We start from the raw sequence: 23265 nt of genomic DNA on the forward strand, positions 1-23265 counted from the left end.
ATTTATAAACTGTATGACTTTGGGTAAGGTGTTTAAGTTTTCTGAGCTACAAAGTCCTCATTTTTAAAGTGGAGACAATTCCTTCTATCTTATAGGGTCTCATGAGGACTGAAGTGCCTTGTCTGATACACAACACTTGTAAGAGTATCTTACGCATTTACATTGGCTTAGGGAATATCAATTGGTCAGCTATGCAGTCAATAAGTATTCACTGAGGAGATGAAGTGTAGAGTCCTGATTAGTCAGAATTCCTTGGAAAAATAAGCAAAACTGGAACAAAAATTTAAAAATACCACCATATTGTTCACGATCAAGTCAATTTGAGAACACAGCAACCAGTATCTGTAAGTTTAAAGATTTCTCCAGAATCTCATGCAGGAATTAACCAAGAATATGTTTGACTTTCTCACTGGCATTCCTATGTACCCACACACATTCACAAGCGTGTGTGCATGTGCATGCAGAAACATTAGGACTCACTAAGGAAAAATAAATCTCGCACACTTGAAAATTAAGGAACTGCATAGGCAGCAAATCTCTGGGTGAAGGTGATGCAGTGGGTTATACAAGCCAATAATTTATGTCAGGGCTTCACAAAATGTTAGACACTAGGAAAGGAACCAAAATAAGTCAAATTACATCAATAAAAAGGTATGACTAGCTGTGCTGCCTGGGCTATATGCTATATCTTGCTATAAACAGAAATGGCTAGAATTTGGATGACTAACTAAACAGAGCAATAATAAAAACAAAGCACACTATAATAGTTGCTGCTAGATCCACAACCTTGGGGATCAATGAAATAATGCCTGTTGCCTTATATACACAATCTCGTGGGTTTTGTTTTTTTGGGAAAAATAAGTTCAGATCATTTCTAAACCAGCAATTTGTCTGCCTAGGTTTTGTTAAGTCTGTTATGGTTACAATAAAATATGATCTTTCATATTAAATCACTTATGACCTTGGTAAAATATTGCTTTATATTAACTGACTCTTGGGACACTTTAATTTTATGAAACATGCACTTTAGTTTTCGAAAGTCTGAAGGCAAAAGTAGATATTCCTAGTCTACTACATCATGTTAACAAACCATCAAAGATCTGGGAATACATAGGAAAAAAATACACCAAGCCTCCATCTAATTAGTTTCAAATATCAAAGGATGCCTGCAATTAAAAACAATATACAGCCAATACTTTAAATCCTTAAACATACAAGGAACAGGTCTGATTGGCTTCCTGGATTCATGTCTCCATGCCCACGGTCATTCCATGGCAGAAGGTTACCAAAGTAAAAGGTTGTGGGAAAATTCAACACCCACGTTAGGGCAGAGGTCAGCAGCTTTACAGATGTGTGATGACAAGTATTTCTGGTATATATGGTTAACAGAACTAAAGAAAGATTACAGCTCATGGATTAAGGTAGTGCATCCACAGTTCAGAAATGTGTCTTATATCATTCCAGTAAGAGGCTCAAATTTTAAATTGCAAATATGTAACTAGGAGGTAAAGTCACCTTTGTATTACTGAGGGAATGGGACTTTCAGTTCCCTGGAACTGTGTGGGAAAGTAGATTTTGGTGGCGCATCCAACTTGGGGGCTCGCAAGGCTGTAACACAGCAGCGTGAGAACACTGGGCGTCAGCAGGCACATGGTATCTGGCAGGTGGTGGAAGGTCAATGAATATTTGCTGGTAAATGAGTTGGGAAAAAGGGCCTAGAAATATGACAGTGACAAACCTGCCTACTTTTGATATTTGGTCACAGGCCCTGAAGCTGACAAATGCTAATGGTGCCATTGGCTGCCACTGACATAAGTAACATGAATTGCCAATGCCCAGCTTTGAGTGGTTTCCTCTGTAGCAGACAAGCAGAAATATATATAATGAAGTCGCATATAGAGTGAAAAAGAAAATCTGATTTTTAAAAGAGTATTATATTTTGCTTCTTATATCTGACTAAACCCCAATGCTACTCAAAGTGCCAATATGCATTAAATAAGGAGCTTGTGCTGGAATATAACTAAACACAGTGCTTCTTTCATTGTCTTGATATGAAAAAAAAATTGCACCTGGACTAAGTAGTGTGTTTATTGACATAGCTGACTTACATTTGGTACAAGTTCCTTACTTTTGCTGCAGACTGGTAACGTGCTGGTCTGGAGAACACACTTTGAGTAGCACTGCTATAGACAACCTTGGCACATTTTCTACCCCAATGATATTCTTCTAAGTAAAGTAAGTTAGAAAATTATCACATTCTATTAGAAGTGGAGGGTGGGGAGGCAGAAAAAGAGCTAACATTTATTATTATCATGTTCCAAGGTTTTAAAATACATTATTTAACCTTTACAATAACCCCGTATTGGCAGTAGGTGCTAAATTTATCTGAAGTCATGAACTGGTATGGAAGCCAGAAAATGTGTCCCTTAGATCTTCTGCAGCAGGGTATATACATGCAGGCTGATGGCTCCAGCTACTGCACCTCTGGATCCTCACTGCATTCATGCCAAACTTCCTACAGGCTGCTCCCGGCCAATGACTGTGCACAGCAATGCTGCTGAGGTAGGCCCACTTCGGTGAAACGTGCGACTCCTCCAATGGGCAACTTTGGCTTGAAGATTTCCCATCAACCTGGATGAACCTTTCTTAGAACTGAGTTGCAGTCCAAGAATCTTCCTACTTAGTTCTCCTTCCTTCCCTCTCTCCTTCTACAAGTATCATATCTGCATTCCAGTCTGAAGGCTCTTCCCACCTTCCTCCACTCCCTCTTTCAATGAATCATTTGTCCATCTAATCCCCTCTTGAAGTCTGCTTCTTGTTAAATCCAAACTAATGCAGCTCTAGTAAATGTGGGTACTAGTATTGAACCATGTGATTATTTAGGGGGGGAAGAGAATGTTAATATAAAATTAAATACAGTGAGTCTAAGACATTGTGTTTTACTCACAGTAGAGAAAGTTTGATACAAGTAGCAAACTAAAAAGGCTGCCACTGCCTAACTTTCTCTTTCTGCACCTGGGATAATAACATACTAAGAGTGAGGACCAAAGGTGAAAGGTAATGATGTTGATAGTAAGACGAATAGAAGTGTATGTGCTAACAGATTTGCCAAAGTGCCACTTCTTGGTAATATTTACTTCATATTACCAGTTTTGAAAAAGCAGTAATAGCAAAAACCCAAAGCAAAACAAAGGGTACCATGTTGCTGCCATAGGCCCTGAAGGCAGTAGTTTATGGATTCCTCAAATGGAAAGTCACATTAGCAACTTTGCCAATTGTCTCAAATGCATATGCTGATGAATGGAAACGGAGAGATATTTACTGAATATCTCTCTTGGTTAAGGCAGTTTGGTGGGGAATTCATCAGAATAGTTATATTTTATATACATGTGGACTAATTTTCATAGGGGCATCTTGTTGTATAACCCCTCACCCACCAGAGCCTAGTACAGTACATTCAATTATACTTTTTGGCCATCATATTCAAAAGGCACACAAAATTCTGTATATATTCTGAGCTCCAAATTAAAATTAGAAGGAGATTATATGAAAGTAAGATATTAACTAACTTTTAAAATAAATGGTATTATGTATATTTTCATGGCTATGTTTTAGAGAGGGAGAGAGAATAAAAATGACAACATAATAATGAATGTCTTTGCTTTTCACATCTTCCACATCTTACCAGAGTAAAAGATCGTGGACCATTACTAAAAGCTTTGCATTCACTTGTACTCTTAAATTCAGATATTAATAACTCCTTTATAGAAATAAATAAAAAAGCACTGATGGAAGATGTAAAGTGCATTAGTGTTCATGTTATCTCTCCCAGTATGAATTTAATGGGTATCTTAATAAGGAGATATAAACTAATGTCACTGATTAGGAAATCACATCATTTAGTAGCCTCCAGTGTGCTTGATGGTGACATCTGAGTGGAATTACTATAAAGCAGATGATGAATTAGTGTTGGGGCAAAGGGACACATAAATGTGCCTCAGAGATGAAACAATTATATTCTATATCATAAGTTAAAAGTCAACTCAAAAGACAGTATAGTCAGTCTTAAAGTGGGCTAACCAATTTGGCTAACCCACTGCTCACAACAACTTGCTGAAGTTAAGCTGTTTGGATAGCTGGGCCACAGGCTTCCTTGGCTGTAATAACCTGAAAGTAACATTTACATGTTTTAAGTCTCTTTTAATCTCCTAAATACCATGAAGTGATGTTTATCAGATTTTAAGACACAGGCACATTCTGCTCAGATGATTTCACTCTCAGGGGACCTTATTATGAAGCCTTATTAAAAGAAGGCGAAGGTTCACAAGCCTTTAGGAAGAATCCTAAGTGACATTACAAACTAAATGTAAAATAATCTTTTTTGGCTTAGCTAGATAAAGTAATTTCCTTTTAGTGCTTAGTTTAGTGGTCATAGATCAGTAAACTATGGATAAAGTGACCACCACAATTAATATATCAAAAATGTAGACATTGGAGATTGGTTCAAGATGGCGGAGTAGAAGGACGTGTGCTCACTCCCTCTTGTGAGAGCACCAGAATCACAACTGACTGCTGAACAATCATCGACAGGAAAACACTGGAACTCACCAAAAAAGATACCTCACATCCAAAGACAAAGGAGAAGCTGCAGTGAGACAGTAGAAGGGGCGCAATCACAATAAAATCAAATCCCATAACTGCTGGGTGGGTGACTCACAAAATGGAGAACAATTATAGCACAGAAGTCCACCTACTGGAGTGAAGGTTCTGAGCTCCACATCAGGCTTCCCAAGCTGGGGGTCTGGCAATGGGAGGAGGAATTCCCAGGAATCAGACTTTGAAGGCTAGCAGGATTTGACTGCAGGACTTTGCCAGGACTGGGGGAAACAGAGACTCCACTCTTGGAGGGCACACACAAAGTAGTGTGTGCATGAGAACCAAGGGGGAAGGAGCAGTGACCCCATAGGAGACTGAAACAGACCTACCTGCTAGTGTTGGAGGGTCTCCTGCAGAGCCAGAGGGCAGCTGTGGCTCACCCTGCGGGGACAAGGACACTGGCAGCAGAAGTTCTGGGAAGCACTCCTTGGCGTGAGCCCTCCCAGAGTCCCCCATTAGCCCTGCCAAAGAGCCTGTAGGCTCCAGTGCTGGGTTGCCTCAGGCCAAACAACAACAGGGAGGGAACTCAGCCCACCCATCTGGCAGACAAGCGGATTAAAGTTTTACTGAGCTCTGCCCACCAGAGCAACAGCCAGTTCTACCCACTCTCATCAGGAAGCTTGCACAAGCCTCAACCACCAGAGGGCAGACAGCAGAAGCAAAAAGAACTACAATCCTGCAGCCTGTGGAACGAAAACCACATTCACAGAAAGATAGACAAAATGAAAAGGCAGAGGACTATGAACCAGATGAAGGAACAAGATAAAAACCCAGAAAAACAACTAAATGAAGTGGAGATAGGCAACCTTCCAGAAAAGAATTCAGAATAATGATAGTGAAGATGATCCACGACCTCGGAAAAAGAATGGAGGCAAAGATTGAGAAGATGCAAGAAATGTTTAACAAAGACCTAGAAGAATTAAAGAACAAACACCTAGAAGAATTAAAGAACAAACAAACAGAGATAAACAATCCAATAACTGAAATGAAAAATACACTAGAAGGAATCAATAGCAGAAAAACTGAGGCAGAAGAATGGATAAATGACCTGGAACAGAGTGGTGGAATTCACTGCCACAGAACAGAATAAAGAAAAAAGAATGAAAAAAAATGAAGACAGCCTAAGAGAACTCTGGGACAACATTAAACGCAACAACATTCACATTATAGGGGTCCCAGAAGGAGAAGAGAGTGAAAGGACCCGAGAAAATATATGAAGAGATTATAGTCGAAAACTTCCCTAACATGGGAAAGCAAATAGCCACCCAAATCCAGGCAGCGCAGAGAGTCCCAGGCAGGATAAACCCAAGGAGAAACACGCCGAGACACACAGTAATCAAACTGACAAAAATTAAAGACAAAGAAAAATTGTTAAAAGCAACAAGGGAAAAACAACAAATATCATACAAGGGAACTCCCATAAGGTTAATAGCTGATTTCTCAGCAGAAACTCTACAAGCCAGAAGGGAGTGGCATGTTATACTTAAAGTGATGAAAGGGAAGAACCCACAACCAAGATTACTCTACCTGGCAAGGTTCTCATTCAGATTCGATGGAGAAATCAAAAGCTTTACAGACAAGCAAAAGCTAAGAGAATTCAGCACCACCAAACCAGCTCTCCAACAAATGCTAAAGGAACTTCTCTAGGTGGCAAACACAAGAGAAGAAAAGAACCTACAAAAACCATAACAATTGAGAAAATGGTAATAGGAATGTACATATCCATAATTACCTTAAACGTGAATGGATTAAATGCTCCAACCAAAAGACACAGGCTCGCTGAATGGATACAAAAACAAGACCCATATATATGTTGTCTACAAGAGACCCAACTTCAGACCTAGGGACACATACAGACTGAAAGTGAGGGGATGGAAAAAGATATTCCATGCAAATGAAAATCAAAAGAAAGCTGGAGTAGCAATACTCATATCAGATAAAACAACTTTAAAATAAAGAATGTTACAAGAGACAAGGAAGGACACTACATAATAATCAAAGGATCAATCCAAGAAGAGATATAACAATTATAAATATATATGCACCCAACACAGAAGCACCTCAGTACATAAGGAAAATGCTAACAGCTATGAAAGAGGAAATCAACAGTAACACGATAATAGTGGGGGACTTTAACACCTCACTTACACCAATGGACAGATCATCCAGACAGAAAATTAATAAGGAAACACAAGCTTTAAATTACACAATAGACCAGATAGATTTAATTGATATTTATAGGACATTTCATCCGAAAACAGCAGATTACACTTTCTTCTCAAGGGCACATGGAACATTCTCCAGAACAGATCACATCTCGGGTGACAAACCAAGCCTCAGTAAATTTAAGAAAATCAAAATCATATCAAGCATCTTTTCCAACCACAATGCTATGAGATTAGAAATAAATTACAGGGAAAAAAATGTAAAAAACACAAACACACAGAGGCTAAATGATACGTTACTAAATAACCAAGAGATCACTGAAGAAATCAAAGAGGAAATCAAAAACTACCTAGAGACAAATGACAATGAAAACATGATGATCCAAAACCTATGGGATGCAGCAAAAGCAGTTCTAAGAGGGAACTTTATAGCAATACAATCCTACCTCAAGAAAGAAGAAAAATCTCAAATAAACAATCTAACCTTACACCTAAAGGAACTAGAGAAAGAAGAACAAACAAAATCCAAAGTTAATAGAAGGAAAGAAATCATAAAGATCAGAGCAGAGATAAATGAAATAGAAACAAAGAAAACAATAGCAAAGATCAATAAAACTAAAAGCTGGTTCTTTGAGAAGATAAACAAATTGATAAACCATTAGCCAGACTCATCAAGAAAAAAAGGGAGAAGACTCAAATCAATAGAATTAGAAATGAAAAAGGAGAAGTAACAACTGACACTGCAGAAATACAAAGGATCATGAGAGATTACTACAAGCAACTCTATGCCAATAAAATGGACAACCTGGAAGAAATGGACAAATTCTTGGAAATGCACAACCTGCCGAGACTGAACCAGGAAGAAATAGAAAATATGAACAGACCAATCACAAGCACTGAAAATTGAAACTGTGATTAAAAATCTTCCAACAAACAAAAGCCAAAGCAATCTTGAGGGAAAAAAACGGAGCTGGAGGAATCAGACTCCCTGACTTTAGACTATATAACAAAGCTACAGTAATCAAGACAATATGGTACTGGCACAAAAACAGAAATACAGATCAATGGAACAGGATAGAAAGCCCAGAGATAAACCCACACACCTATGGTCAACTAATCTATGACAAAGGAGGCAAGGATATACAATGGAGAAAAGACAGTCTCTTCTGTAAGTGGTGCTGGGAAAACTGGACAGCTACATGTAAAAGAATGATATTAGAACACTCCCTAACACCATACACAAAAATAAACTCAAAATAGATTAAAGACACAAATGTAAGACTGGACACTATAAAACTCTTAGAGGAAAACATAGGAAGAACACTGTGACATAAATCACAGGAAGATCTTTTTTGACCCACCCCCAGAGTAATGGAAATAAAAACAAAAATAAAGAAATGGTACCTAATGAAACTTAAAAGCTTTTGCACAGCAAAGGAAACTATAAACAAGACGAAAAGACAACCCTCAGATGGGAAAAAATATCTGCAAATGAATCAACAGACAAAGGATTGATCTCCAAAATATATAAACAGCTCATGTAGCTCAATATTAAAAAAACAAACAATGCAATCAAAAAATGGGCAGAAGACCTAAACAGACATTTCTCCAAAGAAGACATACAGATGGCCAAGAGGCACAAGAAAAGCTACTTAACATCACTAATTATTAGGAAATGCAAATCAAAACTACAATGAGGTATCACCTCACACCAGTTAGAATGGGCATCTTCAGACAATCTACAAACAACAAATGCTGGAGAGAGTATGGAGAAAAGGGAACCCTCTTGCACTGTTGGTGGGAATGTAAATTGGTACAGCCACTATGGAGAACAATATGGGGGTTCCTTCAGAAATGAAAAATAGAATTACCATATGACCCAGGAATCCCACTACTGGGCATATACCCAGAGAAAACCATAATTCAAAAAGACACTTGCACCCCAATGTTCACTGCAGCACTATTTACAATAGCCAGGTCATGGAAGCAACCTAAATGCCCACTGACAGGTGAATGGAAGAAGATGTGGTACATATATACAATAGAATACTACTCAGCCATAAAAAGGAACGAAATTGGGTCATTTGTAGAGACATGGGTGGACCTAGAGAGTGTCATACAGAGTGAAGTAAGTCAGAAAGAGAAAAACAAATATCGTATATTAATGCATATATGTGGAATTTAGAAGAATGGTACAGACGAACCGGTTTGCAAGGCAGAAATAGAGACACAGATGTAGAGAACAAACGTATGGACAACAAGGGGGGAAGTGGGGGAGGGGTGGGGGGGTGGTGTGATGAATTGGGAGATTGGGATTGACATGTATACACTAATATGTATAAAATAGATAACAAGAACCTGCTGTATAAAAATTAAATTAAATTAAATTTAAAAACATGTAGATATTGTTTCTCCCACTTTCTCTTCTAATTAGGTTCGATTTTAATGCTCAGTGCAGGGGCTTGACCTACAAGTGGTAAATGCCCAAATACCCAAAAACTCATTTACTACTAGGCATTTGGGAAATCTTCCATACTTTTAGGCACAAAGAAACGATATCTAAAAAAAGGAAAAAAAAAAAGATATCTATCCAAAACTCAGTCTATTCATTTATTCAGAGCTTACTTTCGTATTACATATCTTAAAATGGTTACAAAAGTTGTTTCCAATTTATCTTACCATTACATGGACAAGAAAAAAAAAATACCAAAAATAGTCCATGCAGATTTGTTTCAGTGATTTATTTAAAATTCTTCCTCTACCAAGGAGTTATTTAATTACCCTAAGCCTCAGTTTCCTCATTTGTAAAATGAGGATAATAATAAAAACCTGAAAGCGTTATTACGAAAATTAGAGACAGAGTAAAAAGTGCTTTGCATATAGGTAATCAATAAAAGCAGACACTCTTATTTGTGAAGCTAAGACAAATGAACTTCCAAGTGCTCTACTTCAAAATTCTTTTTCTTTTGGTTTATGACAATGACTATCAAGTCCTTTGCACTGGCAAATATGTCTCAAAGACTACAAGAATGGTGTCATATATACTTTTTTTTTTGGCCGCACTGCATGGCTTGCAGGATCTTAGTTCCCTGACCAGTGAAAGCGCCAAGTCCAAACCTCTGGACTGCCAGGGAATTCCCACATATATACTTTTTTATTGTTGCTATCCTGTAACTGTTTGATGTCAAGATACAACATACAAATAGCAAAATGCTTAAAACAGCTATGCACTGTTTAAAGGACAAAGCAAACCCCTGTGTAACCACCACTTAGTCAAGAAACAGAACGCTGGCGCTCTAGAAGCTCCCTGTGAGCCCCTTTCTCATTATAGCCCCTCCTCTCACCCAGAGCTCATCACTATCCATGCTTTTTGTACAGTTTTCATCCCAACCAATATAGTTTAATCTTGCCCATTTTTGAACTATACATAAAAAGAGTAACTTTGTGGAGATTCTCTTTTGTTGTGCTTCTTTTACTCAACATTAGGCTTGTAAAATTTACCTTAATCATTGCATATAGCTATGGTTTCATGGCTGCACAGTACTCCATTACATAAATATATCATGATTAAAGATAAACATATTGCTGACATTTTCAACTTGTTTCCAGTCTTCGGGTATTATGAACAGCACTGCCATAAACATTCTCATATGCATATCTTCAAGTTCACTGGAAAATGCCAAAGTGTTTTCTAAAATGATTTTATCAGTTTACACTCATCACCTCTACCTAACCAATTTATTGTGCTTTCTTTCTTTTTTTTTTTTTTTTAAATCATGCATTTGCTCAAAACAAGATTGGGAGGATTCATAGAACATTACTGCTAGAAGGAAATGAAGAGGTTATTTACTTCAACTTCCTTATTTTAAAAGAATCTAGAGCTTAGAAAGATTGAGAGACTTGCCTAATGTCACTGTGAGGCAACTCTTTGCTTAAAGGCTAGCACACAATCTAGGGCTCTTGCTAAGACACTAAGCAGCCTTGCAAGGAAGGCAGTCTGGAAACAAAGAGATACAACTATCACCTATACATGTGAACACAGTGCGGACAAAGAAATGTTTTAAAGCCATTTAGAAAAACACGTCAACAACAACGTTCTGTTGTACAATGAGTTTTGAGAGCCTCATTAGATAAATAAGGACACTGAGGCCCAGAGTGAAATTTCTTACACAACACCACAATTATCAAGTGGCAACACTCCCACAAGACAAGCATGTCCACAATTTTAGCAAACATCTGGGCAACATTCTTCCGCCTACATAAAGGGTAAATGTTTGTTTGGTGCCTTTAAATTTTTTATTTTAATAATTTTAATTGTAGTATATGTATTGAACTCCCTACCCTCCTTTCTCCACTAATAACAAATGAATTCTTTGCTATTATCTAATCTTCATAAAACTTTTAATGACTAAGGATATTCCTTTATTTAACCTACCCCTAGATAGCTGTTTTCAGTATGATAAATGTCTTTTAACTGTTTTCAGGAAGTTAGAATTATTTCCTCATGATAAGAGTTCCTAAGAAGAACTTCTTAATTAAAGTTGAAAATTCTTATTAAATCTACTTCAGAGAAGAAACTGTGAGGATCAGTTATGAGCTTTTTGTGTGAAAGCACTTTGAAAACTATAAAGCACTACTTAAATGTATGGTGGTATTATCATTATTATTATAAGTCCATCTTGTATTGGACTTGACCCCTTATTTACCTGACGTGGTATTCCATAAATCTTTGCTTATTTTCTGTAAACAAAATCACCAACATACAGCATACTGTTTGTAAATGATCTCTTAGAGAATCTTAAAATCTTTTTGATCATGTTGTGGTAAGTCAAAAAGTTTGAAGGTGATGATTAAAAAACAAAACAAAACTGTACTTCCCAAAGAACTTTACACATACATCCATTATTAGTGCACACTACACTGTAACGTCACCCTGGCTAGAAGGCGAGCAGCACCAGGGTTAGGGACGGAGTCCTCTTCATCCTTTTCTCCTCAATGCCCAGCCCAGCGCCTGACACAGAGTAAGCGATCCATCAGCCCTGCTCGGAGCCACAGAAACGCCAAGAGAGTAAACAGAAATCATAATACCAGTCTTAGGACTCAGATGAAAGAAAAGAAACATTTTACAGCAGATGAAAAGTGCCAAGCAGAGGAAAAGAATGAAGAAGTGAGCCAGGCAGTAGGAGATGGGAGTTTAGATGCTTCTTCCAAAAGCTGTCTTCAGTCCAGCCTTTGTCCTACTGCCATAGACTGCTTTTATACAGCACGGGAACTGACAATCCTAGAGAGGACTGGGGGAAGAAAGGAGGTAAAAACAGAGGAAAACTGACATGTCTGTGACTCAGCAAATTCTTCACCCTTACCTGCAAGGCCTATGTATTATTTTCTTATATCTTATATCATTTGGGGGGGTTCTACAGTCTACCATAATTTTTTAAAAAGGCATTATTTATCAGAAGGTATTGGTGATTCACCAAAGAACTTGAAACAGCAAATATATATATGTATTTATATATATAATATTTATATGAAATGAAATGAAATATATATATATAAAATATGAAATGCCTGAACTTAACATTCACTAATAATCAGAGAGCTACAAATAAAAGCACAGAGATATTATGTTTCTTCTCTCATATAAAAAAGGTTAATAACAAACAACATTGGCAAGAGGATAAAAAAACAGGTATGTCAAACTTTATAATTTATGTATTCTTTGACCTAGCAATGAGATACTTATCTTAAGGGAATAACTGAACACAGGTATAACTATCTAAGTAGAAAGATGCTTCTCTCATTGTAATGTTGTTCATAATAGGCAAATCTTGGAAATAATCTAAATGTCCAACAACAAGGAAACTGTTAATGTCCACACAACAGAATGCAATGCAGACAACAAAATTTTATACAACTATATTCATCAATATGAAACTATCTTCACAAAATAGTTAAATGAAAAAAGTAAGACACACAACAGAATGCACAATGTGAAACCATTTATGTAAAATATTACCTATTTAACTTATGCATGTATATTTATTTGCATAGATGTTTGGAAAGATGTTCACCAAAATATTACAATGGTCATCTCTGAGTAATGGAATCCAAAGTGGTTTTAATTTTTTCCTTAATGCTTTTCTGTATTTTGAACAAAATTTATACTGAGATTGAATCATTTATATGATAAAAAAAAAGTTATTTCTATTTTGAAAAAGAAAGAAGAAAAAATACTACCTTAACTTGAAACTAAAAGCTCACTGATAGTGAACAAGGTGTCTGAATTTTCCTTCCTTATACATGGTACTCTCACTGATGCAGCTAAAAAGGCAACTCCCCCACTCCTTTACTTATTATTCTTAACTTGCATTTAGCTTGTAATCCACTTCCACACATCTTCACCTCATGTTGTATTTGTGGAATATGGAATTTCTTTATCACAAAGATTACACTGTACTTTGCATTTTATTTAGTTAGCAAACACTTTTTTAGTATCTACTCAGTTCCAGGCACTATTCTAAATGCTTTAAAAATATTATTTAATCCTTATAACAACTCTAAGAGATGGGAATTATAATTATAGGTATTATTATCCCTGTTTTACAGATAAAGACACTGACGCACAGAGAGATTAAGTAACTTATCCAAAATCATACAGCTAAAGTGATAAATTGGCATTTGAACCTTGCAGTCTAAATCCATAGTACTTGCTCTTAAATACTCAGCTATGCTGCATTTATTTTAATTCATTTTATTCTAGGATTTTGGCCTTTCCCTTGATAAACTTACATTAATTAGGATACTAATTTTATCCTCCCTGGAAACCCAAATCAGCACATTTTAAAATGCTTTTCTCTACTAGACACCAAAATTTACATATAACAATTTTTTGAAGTTCATTTCTTTAAATAGCTTAAACCTAAGCTATGCTGGTCCCTTTGATGCCAACTAAAATCAGACCAAATTCACTTTTCATATATATTATTTCTCATAATTCACTTCATGAGGCTTAGCCATAAAAAATAGTTGGAATTTATATCCTACCTTCTCTGAACTAAGCATTATATATTTTATTTCAGTTGAGGTGCATTCTTTAAATATTTTTCTCCCAGCAACAAATGTTACTCATAGTAGTGCCTCGGAAAAGGCTCACATCATTACTGAATAAGCAACTTGTTTCTTTAATTAAAGAAAAAAACTTGCCAGCTTAAAATATTAAAACATGCAGAATAAAGGCCTAAAGTGAATTTTTAAAAACAACTAGGATAAAGGAAGAGACAGAAGTTATCAAAGATGCTAAACCGAGTAAGGTGCTAAATTTTTACTTGGCTCTTAGGTAGCCACAGACAAAAGGGAAACCTGCTATTTAATGTTTCTTTCTGACTGATAAAAGGAAGTCAGCAAGTCCCCTGAACTTGCAGTGAGAGGATTAGGATCTGAATTTCTTTGCTCACTATTCAGAGTCTCAGTTTACCTAAATGTAAAGTGGGGATAATAATACCAACACTTTTAGGGCTTTTGAAAAGGAGGAAAGGGGTAATATATGTGAAAGATCTCTGTACCCTAAAGTAAGCTATATAAATATGAGTTAAAACTGTTTTATTTTTCATTTGGAAAGATATTTTTGGCATTGGATTTCTAGTTTCAGTTTAAAGTAGGAGAAAATGTCCAACTGACATAAAAATAAATTATTTTATCTTGTTAATTTATCACCCTCAGCACTTGAAAGTACAGTGATCACAGCCAATATATCATTAAAAATGTTTAGTAAATTGGTTAATAACTGATATGATTCTTTAAAAAATTAATACAAGAACATTTAACCAATCACTTGCAAGTTTAAAAAGATAGTAAGTTATCCCTTAAATACAGAATGGAACTTTTGAAAAACAACTATATACATGATTTTTCTACTTCAATTAAAGCCTCCATTTAAACAGACATAAGTCAAGATGCATTTAAATATATATTTAAATACACACACATTATTTAAATAGAAATAAGTTCATTAACTATCAATCTTAAGGAAGGAAAGAACAATTTCCTGGTTGACTCATTCACCACTCATTCTTTCAATAAATATTTATTAAACATCTGAAACATGCCCAGGGAGCTCACATAGACCAGTTGTAGTTCCAAGTATAACAACTGGTAACAGTATGGTGCCAGGGCCAATGGTGGTCAGTCAAAAATGTCTTTCCTATCCCCACTATTAAGGTAACCTATTCCAGCCAGGCTGGCCGTGATATACCTTAAACAGCCCTTCCTTTGCACCTCTGCTCCTCCTCCCCTCTCACTAGCCAGAGGCTTTCCTTCCTTGAACTTCCAGTTCAGGTGCCCTATCTTTCTATTGAAGCATTCCCTCTCCACATGAGCCTAACAAGAATAACAACAACATGAAGCACAAAAAATGGCAGCTACTATTTATTGAGTACCCTTTCTGCAGACAAAGCCTGAGCTACAAACTTAACCCTCATTTTTTATTGTCCCCGCAACAATCCTATAATGAGTATCCAACCTTTACAGAGATAAGGGAATGGAGGTGCAGTGAATTGTATTACATGCCCAAGCTCATCCCCTCGGTGGGATGCCCATCCACGTCTTTGGGACTCTCCCTGCTGAGAGCCAGAACCGCACTTTGACTGGAACTTCTCCTTTGACAGTTATCACTGCATGCCTTGTACTAGTTAACTATTTACATAGTGTGCATATTTTTTTATCCCCAAATATGAACACCCTGGGGGTAAAGTCAGCCTCTCATAGGCCTTGCACAGCTCACTCAGATATTTGTGGATTGACATTACACACATACACGAAAATGTAATTGTTCTACTATTAAAAAGAAAAAAAGTCCACCAAGGAATACTTATGAGTAGAGGAGATCATCATCATCTTTCAAAGTGAGGATCTGACTGAAAATCCTCTTTGTCCACAGCAGTATGAAGCTTAAGTCTGAACTGATTTAGTGGAAACAATGTAGAGCCCATGGAAAAACTTAAGAGACAGGATTTCTGTCACAATAAAGTGCTTTAATATTTACCTTACTGTCTCTTATATCTGAAAACGTCACTCTACAGAGCAGAAACAAATTTATATATGTATATGTGAAACACCTATTAGTGCTAATATGGTAACTGAAACCTTATTTTTAAGAAAAACATGGAAGAACAAATGTCCAAGATTAGTGGAATGGTTAAATAAATGATAATATATGCACATTATGCACATAAATGAAATACTACATATTAAAAATATTGACTTAGAGAGTTTTTAGTTGAGCAGTATACATAATGTTATCTCAACTATAAAGGAAAAGACAAAAAAGTTTGGAATATCCAGAAGGCGCATGTGAATTTTAAAAGACTATTTTAAAAATTCTGTTCTTCTATCTTTTTTGTACTTTAAAAAATTTCTACAATTGGAATGTATTATTTTTGAAGAGTATTTTTTTAAGAAAAATGATATGGTGGTATTAGCATAAGGACAGACATATATATTAACGGAACAGAATTTAGAGTTCAGATATAAATCTTTACACTTAGAGTCAATTAATTTTCAACAAGAGCACAAGACAATTCAATGAGTAATGAGTAGTCTTTTCAACAAATTTTTCTGGGCTAAATGGATATCTACATGCAAAAGAATGAAGTTGGACCCCTTCCTTACACTATACAAAAAAAATTAATTCAAGATGGATCACAAATCTAAATGTGCAAGCTAAAACTACACAGAAGAAAACCTAAAAGTACTTGGGCTAAGCTTTCTTAGATATGACACCAAAAGCATAAGCAAGAAAAGAAAATGTAGATAAAACTGGACTTCATCAAAACCAGAAACCTTTGTGTTTCAACAGACACTATCAAGAAAGTGAAAAACACAACCTGCAGAATGGGAGAAAATATTTGCAAATCATACATCTGAGAAGGGACTTTTGTTTAGATTATATAAAGATCTCTTACAACTCAATAATAAAGAAAAATTACCCAATTTAAAAATGGGCAAAGGGTTTGAACAGGTATTTCTCCAAAGAAGATATACAAATGTCCAATAAGCACAAGAAAAGATGCTCAACAGCATTAGCCTTTAGGGAAATTCAAATCAAAACCACAATGAGAATACAATGGAGAAAAGACAGCCTCTTCAATAAGTGGTACTGGGAAAACTGGACAGCTACATGTAAAAGAATGAAATTAGAACACTCCCTAACACAAAAACAAACTCAAAATGGATTAAAGACCTAAATGTAAGGCCAGACACTATCAAACTCTTAGAGGAAAACATAGGCAGAACACTCTATGACATAAATCACAGCAAGATCCTTTTTGACCCACCTCCTAGAGAAATGGAAATAAAAACAAAAATAAACAAATGGGACCTAATGAAACTGAAAAGCTTTTGCATAGCAAAGGAAACCATAAACAAGACGAAAAGACAACCCTCAGAATGGGAGAAAATATTTGCAAATGAAGCAACTGACAAAGGATTAATCTCCAAATATACAAGCAGCTCATTCACCTCAATATCAAAAAAACAAAAAACCCAATCCAAAAATGGGCAGAAGACCTAAATATACACTTCTTCAAAGAAGATACACAGATTGCCAACAAACACATGAAAGGATGCTCAACATCACTAATCATTAGAGAAATGCAAATCAAAACTAAAATGAGAAAAAAAAAAAAACTACAATGAGGTATCACCTCACACTGGTCAGAATGGGCATCATGAAAAAATCTACAAACAATAAATGCTGGAGAGGGTGTGGAGAAAAGGGAACCTTCTTGCACTGTTGGTGGGAATGTAAATTGATACAGCCACTATGGAGAACAGTATGGAGGGTCCTTAAAAAACTAAAAACTAGAACTACCATGTGACCCAGCAATCCCACTCCTGGGCATATACCCTGAGAAAACCATAATTCAAAAAGAGTCATGTACCACAATGTTCACTGCAGCTCTATTTACAATAGCCAGGACATGGAAGCAACATAAGTGTCCACTGACAGATAAATAGATAAAGAAGATGTGGCACATATATACAATGGAATATTACTCAGCCATAAAAAGAAACGAAATTGAGTTATTTGTAGTGAGGTGGATGGACCTAGAGTCTGTCATACAGAGTGAGGTAAGTCAGAAAAAAAAAAACCAAATACCGTATGCTAACACATATATATGTAATCTAAAAAAAAAAAAAAAATGGTTCTGAAGAACCTAGGGGCAGGACAGGAATAAAGACGCAGATGTAGAGAATGGACTTGAGGACACAGGGAGAGGGAAGGGTAAGCTGGGATGAAGTTAGAGAGTGACATGGACATATATACACTACCAAATGTAAAACAGATATCTAGTGGGAAGGAGCCGCATAGCACAGGGAGATCAGCTTGGTGCTTTGTGACCACCTAGAGGGGTGGGATAGGGAGGGTGGGAGGGAGATGCAAGAGGGAGGAGATCTGGGGACACATGTGTATGTATAGCTGATTCACTTTGTTATAAAGCAGAAACTAACACACCACTGTAAAGTAATTATACTCCAATAAAGATGTTAAAAACAAACAAACAAAAAACCACAATGAGATACCACTTTACATCTAGTAGGAGGCTATAATAGAAAGGACAGAAATTGGAACTTTAATACATCGATGGTGGGAATGCAAAATGGTGTTAACTGCTTTTAGCACAGTCTGGCAATTCCTCAAAATGTTAAACATAGTTACCATATGGCTCAGCAACTCCACTCACAAGTACTGGGTTGGCCAAAGAGTTCGTTTGGGTTCTTCCGTAACATCTTATGGAAAAACCTGATCGAACTCTTTGGCCAACCCAATATATACCAGTATACACCCAAGAGTAATGAAAACATGTCCCCACAGAAAACTTGTATCTATACATTAATGCTCATAGCAGCATTATTCATAATGACCCCAAAGTGTAAACAATCCAATGTCTATCAACTGATGAATGGATGAATGAAATGTGGTATATCCATGTACATCTTTGAATTGCCAAAATGATTTGTTAATAAAAAGCAATGATTGATGCATACTACAATATGGATGAACCATAAACCTATGCTAAGGGAAAGAAGCCAGTCACAAAGACCACATATTTTATTCTATTCCATGAAATGTCCAGAATAGAAACAGAAGTGGAATGGTGGCTGCCTAGGGTTGGAAGTCTTAGGGGAACAGGGAGTGACTGCTAATGAGTACGGGGTTTCTTTATGGGCAATGAAAATATTTTAAAGCAGACTGGGGTGATAGTTGCACCACTAGTTGAATATATTTTTAAAAACATTGAATTATACATTTTAAGTGGGTGAATTGTATGGTTTGTGAATTATATCTCAGTAAATTGTTTGTTTGTTCTTAAGATATAGGACTTTTAAAAAATAGTTTCTACTCTATTATTGGCAATTTTGTAGGCAGCAGGAGGGAATGATGGCATTTTGACTATTAAAATACCCTCGGAATTTGTATTCTTGATTCCAAGAAGAATTAAGAAAATAAAAATGCATTTTCTCCTCATGTGTCATATATATTGAACTGTATGTTAAAGAAATAGACATGAATTTAAGCTGCTGGGTGTAAACTGGCATTGATCCCTTCTAAATAGCTGTGCATTGTGGGCCCCATGAGTAGTCAAGTTTTACAGAAAGACCATGTCCCTGGCAGAACAGAAGTTTCCAACTGTTTTTGGAAGGAGAAGCTACTGTTACTTTCTATGAAGTCTTAAAGTAAATTGAGAAAAAAGATAGGTAATAGAGTAAAAAGAAGAGAGGTCATGAAATCTCCAGGATCTAATCCTAGTTCTACTTAATTCCTGATCTCAGGGGTCTCATATGTAAAAAGGCAGATGTCTGTGCCTTATTCACCTCATAGGATTGTAATAAGGCCCACATTAAAAAAGAAAAAAAGAAGAAGAAACAAAGTGGGATATAGCTGGATCTGACCTCATAAGATTTGATCTTGAATTGTTTGTCATTTAATAGCTTCGTCATCCTCGAGAAGTTAGCATAGCAGCAACTCAATCTCTTAACTAAAGATAGACCTGGTCAACGCACTTCACAAGGTATGAAATGAGATACAGAAGTGTAAGTATACCAAAAACCATTAAGTTCAATACAAATTTAAATCATCATTAATATTTGTAAACTACACCCTCAAAGTATTACTCTTAAGTCCCTGAACTTTCAAGAAAGGAGAGAAGCCTGGCTCAAGAAAACTCAAAAGCAATAGGGAAGAATCCACTGATAGCTGCTGGCCTGATGATTTGTATTGCACAGTACTACCAGAATTCAAATTTGTAGGTCTCTTATATAATGCTTCCACATTTGGGGAACTGACACATGTGTCTTGGTTTATCAGACTATGAGCAACTGAGGTGTTTTATAGGAAAGCTGGATGACTACATTCTCTAGGACGGTGGTTCTCAAACTTTTTGGTCTCAAGATCCCTTTACTCTCTTAAAATTGAGGACCCCAAAAAGCTTTTGTTTATGTAGGGCATATACAAATATGAAACTGAAAAAGCTTTTAAGTATTTATTAATTCACTTTAAAATAATAATAGAAATCTATTACTTGTTAATATAAATAACATTTTTAATGAAAAACAAGCATATTTTCAAAAAAAGAAATTTAGTGAGATGAGCGACATTGTTTTACATTTTTGCAAGTCTCTTTTGCAATGCCTGCTTTAATAGAAGACAGCTGGATTCTCATATATTCTTCTGCATTCATTTTGTTACCACATGCTGTTTCATGAGAAAATGTAATTGGGAAAGAAAGGAGTATTTTAATAGCCTTTTTCAGATAATTGTAGATATTCTTCCCTGATACTACCTCCAAACTTAACAAGTAGTAGCTTCTTAAAGGTTAGTAGCAATGTAGAATCTGAAGCCATTTCAATATATTTTTACAGCTGTTACATTAAAATCCATTGGGGTGGGCTTCCTTGGTGGCGCTGTGGTTAAGAGTCCGCCTGCCAATGCAGGAGAAACAGGTTCGAGCCCTGGTCAAGGAAGATCCCACATGTGGCGGAGCAACTAAGCCCATGCACCACAACTACTGAGCCTGCACTCTAGAGCCTGCAAGCCACAACTACTGAGCCCGTGTGCCACAACTACTGAAGCCCACGCGCCTAGAGCCCATGCTCCCAACAAGAGAAGCCACCGCAATGAGAAGCCTGTGCACCGCAACGAAGAGTAGCCCTGACTCGCCGCAACTAGAGAGAGCCTGCGTGCAGCAACGAAGACCCAATGCAGCCAAAAATAAAAATAAGTAAAATAAAATAAATTTATATATATATAAAAAAATCCATTGGGGTTTTTGCACTTTGAAGAGATCTTTAGCTGTACATGACTTCATAGCAACATACATTGGTCATTTTGAAAATACTGGCTCATTGAGCTATATACATTTTAAATGCTGACACATTCATTATAAAATATTTTAATCTCATTTGTTAAATATCACTACCAACTTCATCAAAAACACGTTTAAGAAATGGGAAGCTGTCAAGGTCATGGTGGCAAATGCAAGTTTTCCAACATACTACTGATACCGTCATTCAAAATCTTGAATCTCATCATCAGTTGATTTCCTTTAAGAGGCTCACTTCATTTTTGAAAAAAATGTCTGCCAAATACCTAAGTCTGTATACTTGGCTGTGTGTTAGTCAATCTTTCAAGATGGTGCTCCATGAAAAATATCAGCTGGTTTAGTTAGCAACTCAATTGCACAAGTGCTTTATGCCTATTTCCCTTTCCATCACACAGAATATTAAAAAAATATGTAGTCAAGGGTCAACATTTAATATAATTAATAACTTTTACTGCTTCATCAAGGACATTCTTTTTTTTTTTTGCTGCGTTGGGTCTTCGCTGCTGCACGTGGTCTTTCTCTAGTTGCGGTGAGCAGGGGCTACTCTTCATTGTGGTGTAGTTCAGTAGTTGCAGTGTGTGGGCTCAGTAGTTGCGGCGTGCGGGCTCAGTAGTTGTGGCTCATGGGGTCTAGAGGGCAGGCTCAGTAGTTGTGGCGCACAGGCTTAGTTGCTCCACGGCATGTGGGATCTTCCCAGACCAGGGATCGAACCCGTGTCTCGTGCATTGGCAGGCGGATTCTTAACCACTGCACCACGAGGGAAGTCCCAAGGACATTCTTAAGTTAAACTAGTTTTTGCCTTTTTGTTTTGTTTTGAAACTATGAGTTTGCTGAAAGTGCCCCTTTTTCTATCTTAGGTCAACAAACTCATGTCCTGAAACCAATTTCCTTTCCCTCTCCCTAAGACTTTACTCCTTCAAGTATCCCTTCTTTACCTTGTATTAGCAATTGCTCTCTTCATTTGATCACTCTCATCAGGATATAAACATGCCCTGATATTTCCCATCTTAAAAAATAAAACACACCAAAAAGGTTCCACATCCCCACAAAACAAATAAAAAACAAAAAACAAAACAAAAAAACCCAAAAGACCTCCCTTAAACCTACAGTCTTTTCCAGTTATGAACCCACATGTCTATCTCACTGCACAAAAAACACCTCAGAAGGGTTGTCTATAATCAATGGCACTTCCTCACTTCCTAGTCACTCTTCAACACACCTGCTGCTCTACTGAAACTGCTCGTTAATGACTTCCATGTTCCCAAGTCCACTGGATACTTCATCTGACAGAAGGAGCTCACATATTTAGTTGACTACTCTTTCCTTCTGGAAATTTACGTCTCTTAGTTTCCAAATGATTGCTTTCTCCTGGTTTTCGCTCTACCCAACTGGCCATTCCTCACAGTCCTTGCTGGTTCGTCCTCCTCTATCCAGCACCTAAACGTGATTTCCCAGGGCTAAGTCCCACGGCATGCTTCTGTCTGCGTCTGTCTCTCTCTGCCCTGGCTAGCTCTGCACTCTCTTCCCGGTTGATCGCACCTGGTTCCATGGATTTAAACATCATCTTTACATTCATGACTACCAAATTTGTACCTCTAGTAACTGACCTCCCACCCTGAGTCCAGACCCATATATTCTGTTGCTTACTTGACGACTCTGCTTTGGATTTCTAAAAGGCAACTCAAGCTTAACATTTCCAAAGCAGAACTTTTGGTTCTCCCAACCCCCATCTCTTGGACCCTTCCCCATCTCAATAAACAGCATTTTCATACATCCAGTTGCTCATACGCAAAACCTAGGAGTCATTCTTGATAACTCCTTTTCCTCCATCTCCCACATTCGATCCATTAGTTCATCTCCCATAATATACTGCAACATATAACATTAGTTTCAGGTATACAACATAATGATTCGATGTATGTATATATTGCGAAATATTCACCACGATAAGTCAACATCCATCACCACACATAGTTACAAACTTTTTTTTTCTCGTGGTGAAACTGTTAAGATATACACTCTCAGCAACTTTTGAATATACAATACGGTATTAACTGTAGTCA

General features: G+C 36.8%; 1 protein-coding gene and 1 long non-coding RNA gene across 4 annotated transcripts in view; one reads left to right on the plus strand and one right to left on the minus strand.

The window, feature by feature from the left end:
* UVRAG (UV radiation resistance associated) overlaps positions 1 to 23265 on the minus strand; it is a 318745-nt gene that overhangs the window by 56958 nt on the left and 238522 nt on the right. The window contains exon 14 of one of the 3 annotated variants that reach the window (XM_036860730.1): positions 11746 to 12112. The exons of the other annotated variants lie outside the window; for them this stretch is intronic. Within the exon in view, the coding sequence (XP_036716625.1) occupies positions 12059 to 12112 (54 nt within the window). The 3' untranslated portion in view covers positions 11746 to 12058. Of the gene's footprint in view, positions 1 to 11745; positions 12113 to 23265 lie in introns of those variants that run through there. 3 annotated transcript variants of the gene reach the window in all.
* The window catches only part of LOC118899279, an 84441-nt gene that overhangs the window by 40742 nt on the left and 20434 nt on the right, over positions 1 to 23265 (plus strand). The gene's annotated exons all lie outside the window — the stretch shown is intronic.

Source organism: Balaenoptera musculus, chromosome 8, assembly GCF_009873245.2.
Source record: "Balaenoptera musculus isolate JJ_BM4_2016_0621 chromosome 8, mBalMus1.pri.v3, whole genome shotgun sequence".
Taxonomy (NCBI): Eukaryota; Metazoa; Chordata; class Mammalia; order Artiodactyla; family Balaenopteridae; genus Balaenoptera; species Balaenoptera musculus.